This window comes from Oncorhynchus nerka, unplaced genomic scaffold (assembly GCF_034236695.1).
Source record: "Oncorhynchus nerka isolate Pitt River unplaced genomic scaffold, Oner_Uvic_2.0 unplaced_scaffold_2145, whole genome shotgun sequence".
Lineage (NCBI taxonomy): Eukaryota > Metazoa > Chordata > Actinopteri > Salmoniformes > Salmonidae > Oncorhynchus > Oncorhynchus nerka.
In genome coordinates, this window is record NW_027039147.1 from 26,141 (window position 1) to 40,968 (window position 14,828).

Below are 14,828 nucleotides of genomic sequence, written 5' to 3' on the forward strand. Positions count from 1 at the left end.
TCTGGGTCAATGGACACAGCTGTTCATCCCGTGGTTCTGGGTCAATGGACACAGCTGTTCATCCCGTGGGTCTGGGTCAATGGACACAGCTGTTCATCCCGTGGGTCTGGGTAAATAGACACAGCTGTTCATCCCGTGGTTCTGGGTCAATGGACACAGCTGTTCATCCCGTGGGTCTGGGTCAATGGACACAGCTGTTCATCCCGTGGGTCTGGGTCAATGGACACAGCTGTTCATCCCGTGGGTCTGGGTCAATGGACACAGCTGTTCATCCCGTGGGTCTGGGTAAATAGACACAGCTGTTCATCCCGTGGGTCTGGGTAAATAGACACAGCTGTTCATCCCGTGGGTCTGGGTAGCGTTCTTCCTCTCTCTGCACTTACTTCGTCACAGGGAACGTCCGAATTCTGACCAATCAGCGGGCCTTTGAGTGGGCCAATCAGTGGGCCAATCAGCGGGAACGTCCGAATTCTGACCAATCAGCGGGCCTTTGAATGTTGATAGGTTACCCGTGGGTTTTTGTCGTGGATAAGAGGACGCGTCGGTCCTGACAAACTCTTGCCCACAAATCTTACAAAACTCTGTTGTGAATGATAGTGACTTCATGACTACAAGCATTTCGCTACACCCACAATAACATCTGATAAACACGTGTATGATACCACTAACGTTTTATTTTATTTGAAGACCAAAATTAACCTACTTGTACATTTTTAGTACATTTTGGTGCTGAAATAAATGTTTCTGACTAATATCTATGTCACATATGCCAACGATAGAAAGTTGGTTATTTTTTTCTGAGTATTGTGTACTATTCACACTATTTAGAACATACTGCTTAGTAAAAACATCGGCTGGTACGCAATTCTACTCATCCGTACTGCGAAGGCATCAACGAATGCACAGTCACATTTGTTCCCCATTATTAATTTATTCTGGTACAGTGTGTCACCTATTCTGATTATAAGCTTTTGTTCGAACACACGTGGGTTTGAAAATAGGATTTTCTTCCTCAGTAGTGTGCAGTGAATTCTGCTAGATGAAAAGTCTAAATGAGTATTACATCCAAATATTTAAAGTAACACACAGAGACACACAGAGAGACACAGAGACAGAGGCACACATAGAGGCACACAGAGAGACTGAGACACAGAGACAGAGACACAGAGACACAGAGAGACAGACACAGAGAGACACAGAGACACAGAGACAGAGACACAGAGAGACAGAGAGACAGACACAGAGAGACAGAGACACAGAGAGACAGAGACACAGAGAGACAGAGGCACACAGAGAGACAGAGAGACAGAGAGACAGAGAGACAGAGGCACACAGAGAGACAGAGACACAGAGAGACAGAGAGACAGAGAGACAGAGAGACAGACACAGAGAGACAGAGACACAGAGAGACAGAGACACAGAGAGACAGAGGCACACAGAGAGACAGAGAGACAGAGACACAGAGACAGAGACACAGAGACAGAGACAGAGACACACAGATTGACACAGAGACACAGACCTCATTGAACAATTAGCAGATTGTGTACTATACAGTAGACCTGCACAGGGATATCTTCGAACAGATTTATGTTTATGGCATTTGACCAGGAAACAGATCTGAGAATGAGCAGCCAGACTTATGTTTATGGCATTTGACCAGGAAACAGATCTGAGAATGAGCAGCCAGACTTATGTTTGTGGCATTTGACCAGAAAACAGATCTGAGAATGAGCAGCCAGACTTATGTTTGTGGCATTTGACTAGAAAACAGATCTGAGAATGAGCAGCCAGACTTATGTTTGTGGCATTTGACCAGGAAACAGATCTGAGAATGAGCAGCCAGACTTATGTTTGTGGCATTTGACCAGAAAAGAGATCTCCCATTGAGAATGAGCAGCCAGACTTATGTTTATGGCATTTGACCAGGAAACAGATCTGAGAATGAGCAGCCAGACTTATGTTTGTGGCATTTGACTAGAAAACAGATCTGAGAATGAGCAGCCAGACTTATGTTTGTGGCATTTGACCAGGAAACAGATCTGAGAATGAGCAGCCAGACTTATGTTTGTGGCATTTGACTAGAAAACAGATCTGAGAATGAGCAGCCAGACTTATGTTTGTGGCATTTGACCAGGAAACAGATCTGAGAATGAGCAGCCAGACTTATGTTTGTGGCATTTGACTAGAAAACAGATCTGAGAATGAGCAGCCAGACTTACGTTTGTGGCACTTGACCAGAAAACAGATCTCCCATTGAGAATGAGCAGCCAGACTTATGTTTATGGCATTTGACCAGGAAACAGATCTGAGAATGAGCAGCCAGACGTATGTTTGTGGCATTTGACTAGAAAACAGATCTGAGAATGAGCAGCCAGACTTATGTTTGTGGCATTTGACCAGGAAACAGATCTGAGAATGAGCAGCCAGACTTATGTTTGTGGCATTTGACTAGAAAACAGATCTGAGAATGAGCAGCCAGACTTATGTTTGTGGCATTTGACCAGGAAACAGATCTGAGAATGAGCAGCCAGACTTATGTTTGTGGCATTTGACCAGGAAACAGATCTGAGAATGAGCAGCCAGACTTATGTTTGTGGCACTTGACCAGAAAACAGATATCCCATTGAGAATGAGCAGCCAGACTTATGTTTATGGCATTTGACCAGGAAACAGATCTGAGAATGAGCAGCCAGACTTATGTTTGTGGCATTTGACTAGAAAACAGATCTGAGAATGAGCAGCCAGACTTATGTTTGTGGCATTTGACCAGGAAACAGATCTGAGAATGAGCAGCCAGACTTATGTTTGTGGCATTTGACCAGGAAACAGATCTGAGAATGAGCAGCCAGACTTATGTTTGTGGCACTTGACCAGAAAACAGATCTCCCATTGAGAATGAGCAGCCAGACTTATGTTTATGGCATTTGACCAGGAAACAGATCTGAGAATGAGCAGCCAGACTTATGTTTGTGGCATTTGACCAGAAAACAGATCTCCCATTGAGAATGAGCAGCCAGACTTATGTTTATGGCATTTGACCAGGAAACAGATCTGAGAATGAGCAGCCAGACTTATGTTTGTGGCATTTGACCAGGAAACAGATCTGAGAATGAGCAGCCAGACTTATGTTTATGGCACTTGACCAGAAAACAGATCTGAGAATGAGCAGCCAGACTTATGTTCATGGCACTTGACCAGGAAACAGATCTGAGAATGAGCAGCCAGACTTATGTTTATGGCACTTGACCAGAAAACAGATCTGAGAATGAGCAGCCAGACTTATGTTTATGGCACTTGACTAGAAAACAGATCTGAGAATGAGCAGCCAGACTTATGTTTGTGGCATTTGACCAGAAAACAGATCTGAGAATGAGCAGCCAGACTTATGTTTATGGCACTTGACCAGGAAACAGATCTGAGAATGAGCAGCCAGACTTATGTTTATGGCACTTGACCAGGAAACAGATCTGAGAATGAGCAGCCAGACTTATGTTTATGGCACTTGACCAGAAAACAGATCTCCCATTGAGAATGAGCAGCCAGACTTATGTTTATGGCATTTGACCAGAAAACAGATCTGAGAATGAGCAGCCAGACTTATGTTTGTGGCATTTGACCAGAAAACAGATCTGAGAATGAGCAGCCAGACTTATGTTTGTGGCATTTGACTAGAAAACAAATCTGAGAATGAGCAGCCAGACTTATGTTTGTGGCAATTGACCAGGAAACAGATCTCAGAATGAGCAGCCAGACTTATGTTTGTGGCATTTGACTAGAAAACAGATCTGAGAATGAGCAGCCAGACTTATGTTTGTGGCATTTGACCAGGAAACAGATCTGAGAATGAGCAGCCAGACTTATGTTTATGGCACTTGACCAGAAAACAGATCTGAGAATGAGCAGCCAGACTTATGTTTATGGCACTTGACTAGAAAACAGATCTGAGAATGAGCAGCAAGACTTATGTTTGTGGCATTTGACTAGAAAACAGATCTGAGAATGAGCAGCCAGACTTATGTTTATGGCACTTGACCAGAAAACAGATCTGAGAATGAGCAGCCAGACTTATGTTTGTGGCATTTGACCAGAAAACAGATCTGAGAATGAGCAGCCAGACTTATGTTTATGGCACTTGACCAGGAAACAGATCTGAGAATGAGCAGCCAGACTTATGTTTATGGCACTTGACCAGGAAACAGATCTGAGAATGAGCAGCCAGACTTATGTTTATGGCACTTGACCAGAAAACAGATCTCCCATTGAGAATGAGCAGCCAGACTTATGTTTATGGCATTTGACCAGAAAACAGATCTGAGAATGAGCAGCCAGACTTATGTTTGTGGCATTTGACCAGAAAACAGATCTGAGAATGAGCAGCCAGACTTATGTTTGTGGCATTTGACTAGAAAACAAATCTGAGAATGAGCAGCCAGACTTATGTTTGTGGCAATTGACCAGGAAACAGATCTCAGAATGAGCAGCCAGACTTATGTTTGTGGCATTTGACTAGAAAACAGATCTGAGAATGAGCAGCCAGACTTATGTTTGTGGCATTTGACCAGGAAACAGATCTGAGAATGAGCAGCCAGACTTATGTTTGTGGCATTTGACCAGAAAACAGATCTGCACTTGACTTATGTTTGTGGCAGAAAACAGATCTCCCATTGAGAATGAGCAGCCAGACTTATGTTTATGGCATTTGACCAGGAAACAGATCTGAGAATGAGCAGCCAGACTTATGTTTGTGGCATTTGACTAGAAAACAGATCTGAGAATGAGCAGCCAGACTTATGTTTGTGGCATTTGACCAGGAAACAGATCTGAGAATGAGCAGCCAGACTTATGTTTGTGGCATTTGACTAGAAAACAGATCTGAGAATGAGCAGCCATACTTATGTTTGTGGCATTTGACCAGGAAACAGATCTGAGAATGAGCAGCCAGACTTATGTTTGTGGCACTTGACCAGAAAACAGATCTCCCATTGAGAATGAGCAGCCAGACTTATGTTTATGGCATTTGACCAGGAAACAGATCTGAGAATGAGCAGCCAGACTTATGTTTGTGGCATTTGACCAGGAAACAGATCTGAGAATGAGCAGCCAGACTTATGTTTGTGGCATTTGACCAGGAAACAGATCTCCCATTGAGAATGAGCAGCCAGACTTATGTTTATGGCACTTGACCAGAAAACAGATCTGAGAATGAGCAGCCAGACTTATGTTTATGGCACTTGACCAGGAAACAGATCTGAGAATGAGCAGCCAGACTTATGTTTATGGCACTTGACCAGGAAACAGATCTGAGAATGAGCAGCCAGACTTATGTTTATGGCACTTGACTAGAAAACAGATCTGAGAATGAGCAGCCAGACTTATGTTTGTGGCATTTGAGCAGAAAACAGATCTGAGAATGAGCAGCCAGACTTATGTTTATGGCACTTGACCAGAAAACAGATCTGAGAATGAGCAGCCAGACTTATGTTTGTGGCATTTGACCAGAAAACAGATCTGAGAATGAGCAGCCAGACTTATGTTTATGGCACTTGACCAGGAAACAGATCTGAGAATGAGCAGCCAGACTTATGTTTATGGCACTTGACCAGGAAACAGATCTGAGAATGAGCAGCCAGACTTATGTTTATGGCACTTGACCAGCACTGAGCAGCCAGACTGACCAGAAAACAGATCTCCCATTGAGAATGAGCAGCCAGACTTATGTTTATGGCATTTGACCAGAAAACAGATCTGAGAATGAGCAGCCAGACTTATGTTTGTGGCATTTGACCAGAAAACAGATCTGAGAATGAGCAGCCAGACTTATGTTTGTGGCATTTGACTAGAAAACAGATCTGAGAATGAGCAGCCAGACTTATGTTTGTGGCATTTGACCAGGAAACAGATCTGAGAATGAGCAGCCAGACTTATGTTTGTGGCATTTGACTAGAAAACAGATCTGAGAATGAGCAGCCAGACTTATGTTTGTGGCATTTGACCAGGAAACAGATCTGAGAATGAGCAGCCAGACTTATGTTTGTGGCATTTGACCAGGAAACAGATCTGAGAATGAGCAGCCAGACTTATGTTTGTGGCACTTGACCAGAAAACAGATCTCCCATTGAGAATGAGCAGCCAGACTTATGTTTATGGCATTTGACCAGGAAACAGATCTGAGAATGAGCAGCCAGACTTATGTTTGTGGCATTTGACTAGAAAACAGATCTGAGAATGAGCAGGCAGACTTATGTTTGTGGCATTTGACCAGAAAACAGATCTGAGAATGAGCAGCCAGACTTATGTTTGTGGCATTTGACCAGGAAACAGATCTCCCATTGAGAATGAGCAGCCAGACTTATGTTTATGGCACTTGACCAGAAAACAGATCTGAGAATGAGCAGCCAGACTTATGTTTGTGGCACTTGACCAGGAAACAGATCTGAGAATGAGCAGCCAGACTTATGTTTATGGCACTTGACCAGGAAACAGATCTGAGAATGAGCAGCCAGACTTATGTTTATGGCACTTGACTAGAAAACAGATCTGAGAATGAGCAGCCAGACTTATGTTTGTGGCATTTGACCAGAAAACAGATCTGAGAATGAGCAGCCAGACTTATGTTTATGGCACTTGACCAGAAAACAGATCTGAGAATGAGCAGCCAGACTTATGTTTGTGGCATTTGACCAGAAAACAGATCTGAGAATGAGCAGCCAGACTTATGTTTATGGCACTTGACCAGGAAACAGATCTGAGAATGAGCAGCCAGACTTATGTTTGTGGCACTTGACCAGAAAACAGATCTGAGAATGAGCAGCCAGACTTATGTTTATGGCACTTGACCAGGAAACAGATCTGGGAATGAGCAGCCAGACTTATGTTTATGGCACTTGACCAGAAAACAGATCTCCCATTGAGAATGAGCAGCCAGACTTATGTTTATGGCACTTGACCAGGAAACAGATCTGAGAATGAGCAGCCAGACTTATGTTTGTGGCATTTGACCAGAAAACTGATCTGAGAATGAGCAGCCAGACTTATGTTTGTGGCATTTGACTAGAAAACAGATCTGAGAATGAGCAGCCAGACTTATGTTTGTGGCATTTGACCAGGAAACAGATCTGAGAATGAGCAGCCAGACTTATGTTTGTGGCATTTGACTAGAAAACAGATCTGAGAATGAGCAGCCAGACTTATGTTTGTGGCATTTGACCAGGAAACAGATCTGAGAATGAGCAGCCAGACTTATGTTTGTGGCATTTGACCAGGAAACAGATCTGAGAATGAGCAGCCAGACTTATGTTTGTGGCATTTGACCAGGAAACAGATCTGAGAATGAGCAGCCAGACTTATGTTTGTGGCACTTGACCAGAAAACAGATCTCCCATTGAGAATGAGCAGCCAGACTTATGTTTATGGCATTTGACCAGGAAACAGATCTGAGAATGAGCAGCCAGACTTATGTTTGTGGCATTTGACTAGAAAACAGATCTGAGAATGAGCAGCCAGACTTATGTTTGTGGCATTTGACCAGGAAACAGATCTGAGAATGAGCAGCCAGACTTATGTTTGTGGCATTTGACTAGAAAACAGATCTGAGAATGAGCAGCCAGACTTATGTTTGTGGCATTTGACCAGGAAACAGATCTGAGAATGAGCAGCCAGACTTATGTTTGTGGCATTTGACCAGGAAACAGATCTGAGAATGAGCAGCCAGACTTATGTTTGTGGCATTTGACCAGGAAACAGTCCTGCAGGACTGTTATTCCAGTCCTGCATTTCACTGTAAACAAACCCTTTATTATGTATTATTTATCTGTACATTTCTCTCTCAGGCTGATACAGAGAGACTCATCCACTACTGTAATGCTCTCGTCTCTGGTCAACCCTAAAAAAGACATTGGTCAACTGCAAAACGTACAGAATGCTGCAGCACGGGTACTGACCCAAGACCAGACGGAGAGCACACATTACACCGGTTTTAAGGTCTCTGCATTTTAGGATTCTTCTATTGGTTGTTAAATCAATCAATCAATGATTGTCCAGCCCAGTACATGTTTAAAATATATATATATATATTTCACCTTTATTTAACCAGGTAGACCAGATCACCTTTATTTAACCAGGTAGACCAGATCACCTTTATTTAACCAGGTAGACCAGATCACCTTTATTTAACCAGGTAGTCTAGTTGAGAACAAGTTCTCATTTACAACCGCGACCTGGCCAAGATAAAGCAAACATGCCATTAAATTATGTACCCAGTAGGTCCCTCAGGTTCTCCCCCCAGGGCCCTGGACCCTCAGGCTCAGGGGTTATCTGGACCCCTCAGGTTATCTGGCCCCCTCAGGTTATCTGGCCCCCTCAGGGCCTCTGGCCCCCTCAGGTTATCTGGCCCCCCAGGTTCTCTGGCCCCATCAGGTTATCTGGCCCTCAGGGCCTCTGGCCCCAGGTTATCTGGCCCCCTCAGGTTATCTGGCCCCCTCAGGTTATCTGGCCCCCTCAGGTTCTCTGGCCCCCTCAGGGCCTCTGGCCCCCAGGTTATCTGGCCCCCAGGTTCTCTGGCCCCCTCAGGTTCTCTGGCCCCCTCAGGGTCTCTGGCCCCCTCAGGTTCTCTGGCCCCCTCAGGGTCTCTGGCCCCCCTCAGGTTCTCTGGCCCCCTCAGGGTCTCTGGCCCCCTCAGGGCCTCTGGCCCCTCAGGTTCTCTGGCCCCCTCAGGTTATCTTGCCCCATCAGGTTATCTGGCCCCTCAGGGCCTCTGGCCCCTCAGGGTCTCTGGCCCCCTCAGGTTCTCTGGCCCCCTCTGGCCCTCAGGTTATCTGGCCCCCTCAGGTTATCTGGCCCCCTCAGGGCCTCTGGCCCCCTCAGGTTATCTGGCCCCTCAGGTTCTCTGGCCCCATCAGGTTATCTGGCCCCTCAGGGCCTCTGGCCCCCTCAGGTTCTCTGCCCCTCAGGGACTCTGGCTCCCCAGGTTCTCTGCCCCCCCCCAGGTTCTCTGCCCCCTCAGGTTCTCTGCCCCCTCAGGGACTCTGCCCCCTCAGGACTCTGCCCCCTCAGGTTCTCTGCCCCCTCAGGGACTCTGCCCCCTCAGGGACTCTGCCCCCTCAGGTTCTCTGGCTCCCTCAGGGACTCTGCCCCCTCAGGTTCTCTGGTTCCCTCAGGGACTCTGGCTCCCTCAGGTTCTCTGGCCCCCCAGGTTCTCTGGCCCCCAGGTTCTCTGCCCCCCTCAGGTTCTCTGCCCCCCCCTCAGGTTCTCTGCCCCCTCAGGTTCTCTGGCCCCCAGGTTATCTGGCCCCCTCAGGTTATCTGGCCCCCTCAGGGCCTCTGGCCCCCAGGTTATCTGGCCCCCTCAGGTTCTCTGGCCCCATCAGGTTATCTGGCCCCTCAGGGCCTCTGGCCCCCTCAGGTTATCTGGCCCCCTCAGGTTATCTGGCCCCTCAGATTCTCTGGCCCCTCAGGGCCTCTGGCCCCCTCAGGTTATCTGGCCTCAGGTTCTCTGGCCCCCTCAGGTTATCTGGCCCCCTCAGGTTCTCTGGCCCCCTCAGGTTCTCTGGCCCCCTCAGGGTCTCTGGCCCCCTCAGTGTCTCTGGCCCCTCAGGGTCTCTGGCCCCCTCAGGGCCTCTGGGCCCCAGGTTCTCTGGCCCCCTCAGGTTATCTGGCCCCATCAGGTTATCTGGCCCCTCAGGGCCTCTGGCCCCCTCAGGGTCTCTGGCCCCCTCAGGTTCTCTGGCCCCCTCAGGGTCTCTGGCCCCCTCAGGGCCTCTGGCCCCCTCAGGTTCTCTGGCCCCCTCAGGTTCTCTGGCCCCCTCAGGTTATCTGGCCCCATCAGGTTATCTGGCCCCTCAGGTTATCTGGCCCCCTCAGGTTCTCTGGCCCCCTCAGGGCCTCTGGCCCCCTCAGGTTCTCTGCCAACTGGCCTTTTAACTGTCCCAAAGCCACAGGTCCCAAATGGAACAGCTATTTACTGCATTACTTTGACCAGGACACATTGGTAACGAGAAGTCAAATCAAATGAAGATTTAGTTATAAAACACATTTCAGACATGGAATGCAATACAATGTGCTTTACAGGAAAACAATAGTTAAAACAATGACATATTTACTACACAACAAACATAGGAAGATAAAAAGCTAAGGAATAACAGTAAAAACTGAGCGACTAAGAAGCTAAAAAATATGCATTTTATGTCTCTTTAGCTTCTTCCGGGTAGGGGGCAGTATTCGGATGTTTGGATGAATGAGGTGCCCAATGTAAACTGCCTGTTACTCAGGCCCAGAAGCTAGGATATACATATGCATGGTAGTATTGGATATAAAACACTCTAAAGTTTCCAAAACTGTTAAAATAATGTCTGTGAGTATAACAGAACTGTATAACAGGTTCTCTGCCCCCATCAGGTTATCTGGCCCCTCAGGTTCTCTGGCCCCCTCAGGTTCTCTGCCCCCTCAGGTTCTCTGCCCCCCTCAGGGACTCTGGCTCCCTCAGGTTCTCTGCCCCCCCAGGTTCTCTGCCCCCTCAGGTTCTCTGCCCCCTCAGGGACTCTGCCCCCCTCAGGACTCTGCCCCCTCAGGTTCTCTGCCCCCTCAGGGACTCTGCCCCCTCAGGGACTCTGCCCCCTCAGGTTCTCTGGCTCCCTCAGGGACTCTGCCCCCCTCAGGTTCTCTGGTTCCCTCAGGGACTCTGGCTCCCTCAGGTTCTCTGGCCCCCAGGTTCTCTGGCCCCCTCAGGTTCTCTGCCCCTCAGGTTCTCTGCCCCCCTCAGGTTCTCTGCCCCCTCAGGTTCTCTGCCCACCTCAGGGTCTCTGGCCCCCTCAGGTTCTCTGGCCCCTCAGGTTCTCTGGCCACCTCAGGGTCTCTGGCCCCCTCAGGTTCTCTGGCCCCTCAGGTTCTCTGCCAGGCTGTTCCAGAGGCAGGGGGCATAATAACCAAAGGCTTTCTCTCCATTCCTCTTGGTCCTAGTTATCAGATGCACCAGCGGGTGGTTGCTGTTCAGAGAGGGTAAATTACCCTGTTGTTTAAGTGCCCAACATTTAATGCCAATTACCTCTCACAAAAAATGTGGCGTGCCCAAAGAGAGTTTAGAATGAGTCTTTGTTCCATCTGTTCTCCAGAGTAAAGGATTGTTAGCTGTTGAGGAAGTGGCACTTTACTGAATACTCTCTCAGAGATGTAGTCGGTGTGATAAATCCCTGACTCGAGGGACTATTATAGACAACATCAGCTCTGTGGGAGAGACAGAGTAAACAGAGAGAGAGTTTTACACAAAGACAAGTTAGTTCTCTGGAGAGAAATCTCTCTCGCGCTCGCTCTCTCTCGCTCTCTCTCTCTCTCTCTCTCGCTCTCTCTCGACTCTCTCTCTCGCTCTGTCCAAATCAAATGGCTTTATTGGGATGGAACATGTTACCATACATTGTCAAAGCAAACTTATAGACACATATCAAAATCAATGATGACACATAGATAATAATAGTAAATATGATAATACTCAATGAGTAGTAACAATAGTCAGGACACTACAGTAAGAGATTAATGAGGACATGAATGAGATAGTGATGAAGACGAGTAGTTATGGAATGAGGACATGAATGAGATAGTGATGAAGACGAGTAGTTATGGAATGAGGACATGAATGAGGTAGTGATAAAGACAACTAGTTATGGAATGAGGACATGAATGAGGTAGTGATAAAGACACAACTAGTTATGGAATGAGGACATGAATGAGGTAGTGATAAAGACACAACTAGATATGGAATGAGGACATGAATGAGGTAGTGAGAAAAACAACTAGTTATGGAATGAGGACATGAATGAGGTAGTGATAAAGACACAACTAGTTATGGAATGAGGACATGAATGAGGTAGTGATAAAGACACAACTAGTTATGGAATGAGGACATGAATGAGGTAGTGATAAAGACACAACTAGTTATGGAATGAGGACATGAATGAGGTAGTGATAAAGACACAACTAGTTATGGAATGAGGACATGAATGAGGTAGTGATAAAGACACAACTAGTTATGGAATGAGGACATGAATGAGGTAGTGATAAAGACAACTAGTTATGGAATGAGGACATGAATGAGGTGATAAAGACACAACTAGTTATGGAATGAGGACATGAATGAGGTAGTGATAAAAGACACAACTAGTTATGGAATGAGGACATGAATGAGGTAGTGATAAAGACAACTAGTTATGGAATGAGGACATGAATGAGGTAGTGATAAAGACACAACTAGTTATGGAATGAGGACATGAATGAGGTAGTGATAAAGACACAACTAGTTATGGAATGAGGACATGAATGAGGTAGTGATAAAGACACAACTAGATATGGAATGAGGACATGAATGAGGTAGTGATAAAGACAACTAGTTATGGAATGAGGACATGAATGAGGTAGTGATAAAGACACAACTAGTTATGGAATGAGGACATGAATGAGGTAGTGATAAAGACACAACTAGTTATGGAATGAGGACATGAATGAGGTAGTGATAAAGACAACTAGTTATGGAATGAGGACATGAATGAGGTAGTGATAAAGACACAACTAGTTATGTTATTATCCTGGTTGATGTTTCTGTTTCTCACCTCTTAATGCCAAAGCAGAATATTTAAATAAGAGACATGCAGAATAGTTTGTTGCCAATAAAACGTCACAATAAGGTGCAGAGCGTTCGATTGGCCTGCCGGGGGGGAGGCATGGAGACCCCTGCCGGGGGCATGGAGACCCCTGCCGGGAGGCAAGGAGGCTAGAGATCCCCCGCCGGGGCAAGGAGACCCCTGCCGGGGGCATGGAGACCCCTGCCGGGAGGCAAGGAGATCCCTGCCGGGGGGGCATGGAGACCCCTGCCGGGAGGCAAGGAGATTCCCCTGCCGGGGGGGGGGGGCATGAGACCCCTGCCGGGGGGCATGGAGACCCCAGCCGGGAGGTAGCAAGGAGACCTGCCGGGGGGCATGGAGACCCCTGCCGGGAGGCAAGAGACCCCTGCCGGGAGGCAAGGAGATCTCCTGCCGGGGGGCAAGGAGACCCCTAGCTCAGATAAAACCATTGACAAATAACTCGTGCCGTTTCCAGTTTTTTTAAGACTATTTGTTTCTGATATCATCATCTCTAGAAGAGTCAGAACTTACAAATGTCATATTATTCCCATGCAGAACATATAGCTAGTAACTGTGTGATCGGTCAACATCCATTGATCGTGTAGTTTCCGATACAGGAGGGTGGCCTGACAATATCTCTCAAATATTGGCCACAATTAATTGAATATATGAGTGCTTATAAAATAAAAAGTGAGCTATACCTGACAAGTAGTTTAGCTTAATTACTTTGCAAGTGATGCTACCAGGTAGAAACATTGTAGAGCAGGCTAAAAATAGCTTTAGGTCTAAGCTAGGGTTAGCTAACATCGGCCCCTTTTTTCAACATTGTGTCTTTAAGAACGTTTGAATCTGACAGACGTGTTAGACTAGGGGGCGTTCCTATGATGTCTTTCTGACAGACGTGTTAGACTAGGGGGCGTTCCTATGATGTCTTTCTGACAGACGTGTTAGACTAGGGGGCGTTCCTATGATGTCTTTCTGACAGACGTGTTAGACTAGGGGGCGTTCCTATGATGTCTTTCTGACAGACGTGTTAGACTAGGGGGCGTTCCTATGATGTCTTTCTGACAGACGTGTTAGACTAGGGGGCGTTCCTATGATGTCTTTCTGACAGACGTGTTAGACTAGGGGGCGTTCCTATGATGTCTTTCTCCAGGAAATAGCACTTGTTATTTTGTGGGAAATGTGGATTCCAAAAAGGCTTTTGAATATGAAGGTCAGGTGTCGTTGACCTTAAAAAAAAACACACACATTCCGATCATAAAAGTGAATGTTATACGTTTTCAACACTTTTGTCCCCAAGTATTATTCATTCATTACCACAAGAAATATAAGCCATAAAAATAATAACATATTTAAAATATTTCTTCATTATTTTTACAGTTCAATTCTCTCTAACTTTTTTTTTGATAATTGTATTTATCGTTTTCTATTTTATTTTCTGTGTTTCTCTGATTTCCACCCTGTTAGTTTGTTGTAACGATCCATTTAAGAAAACAACCCCTTCCTACAACGACACCACATGACACAGGAAGTGACATCATTTCTTTCAAATATAAACAGTCAGTTGTATCTGTGTGTCCGTGTTCCGTGTTGTTAGTCACTCTTACATTTACTCCAGATTTCCGCCTGTTAGGATTATGCACAGTAACAGGTTAGAAATGCCTGAGCTTGCGCTCTAAATGCCCCGAGAGAAAAACGCTCTGAATTTAGGAATGGAAAATCTGACAACTCACTGAATATACGAATTCCCAGAGCGCACTCTGAGCACACTCTGGCTCTCCAAAGTGAATTTACGAACCCACCCAAAATAGCTTAGAATGCAGATAGCAAGCTGTGAATTTCTATTGGACTATATATATATATTATGTGACTGTGCAGTGTAGTGGATATCCCAGATGCTGAGAGAGAGAAAGTGAGAGAGAGTATGGAAAAAATAGAGAAGACAGACCCAGGAAGTGAGATGTTTGTTTAAGAGTGGGCATGATGAGACTAGTAGAGGGACTAGTTCTCATAGGAAAGTACCGTGGGCAACAGGCTCACTACAACCACTTGATTTATTTATTTTTCTCTCAATCCACTTCCTCCTTCTCCATTGACAGTAACAGTCACATTATGAACTAGTGAGGTTAGAGAGGATGACGTTCTGTAGACTAGATGATGTTCTGTAGACTAGATGATGTTCTGTAGACTAGATGATGTTCTGTAGACTAGATGATGTCC

At 46.0% G+C, this 14,828-nt stretch overlaps 1 protein-coding gene across 1 annotated transcript in view; it reads left to right on the forward strand.

Moving 5' to 3' along the window:
• The window catches only part of LOC135567315 (collagen alpha-2(I) chain-like), a 36,981-nt gene extending 23,942 nt beyond the window's left edge, over positions 1 to 13,039 (forward strand). Inside the window, exons 2-4 of the mRNA XM_065014738.1 lie at positions 8,285 to 9,894; positions 10,445 to 10,910; positions 12,669 to 13,039. Of these exons, the coding sequence (XP_064870810.1) occupies positions 8,285 to 9,894; positions 10,445 to 10,910; positions 12,669 to 13,039 (2,447 nt within the window). The remainder of the gene's footprint in view (positions 1 to 8,284; positions 9,895 to 10,444; positions 10,911 to 12,668) is intronic.
• The last annotated feature ends 1,789 nt before the right edge of the window (positions 13,040 to 14,828 follow it).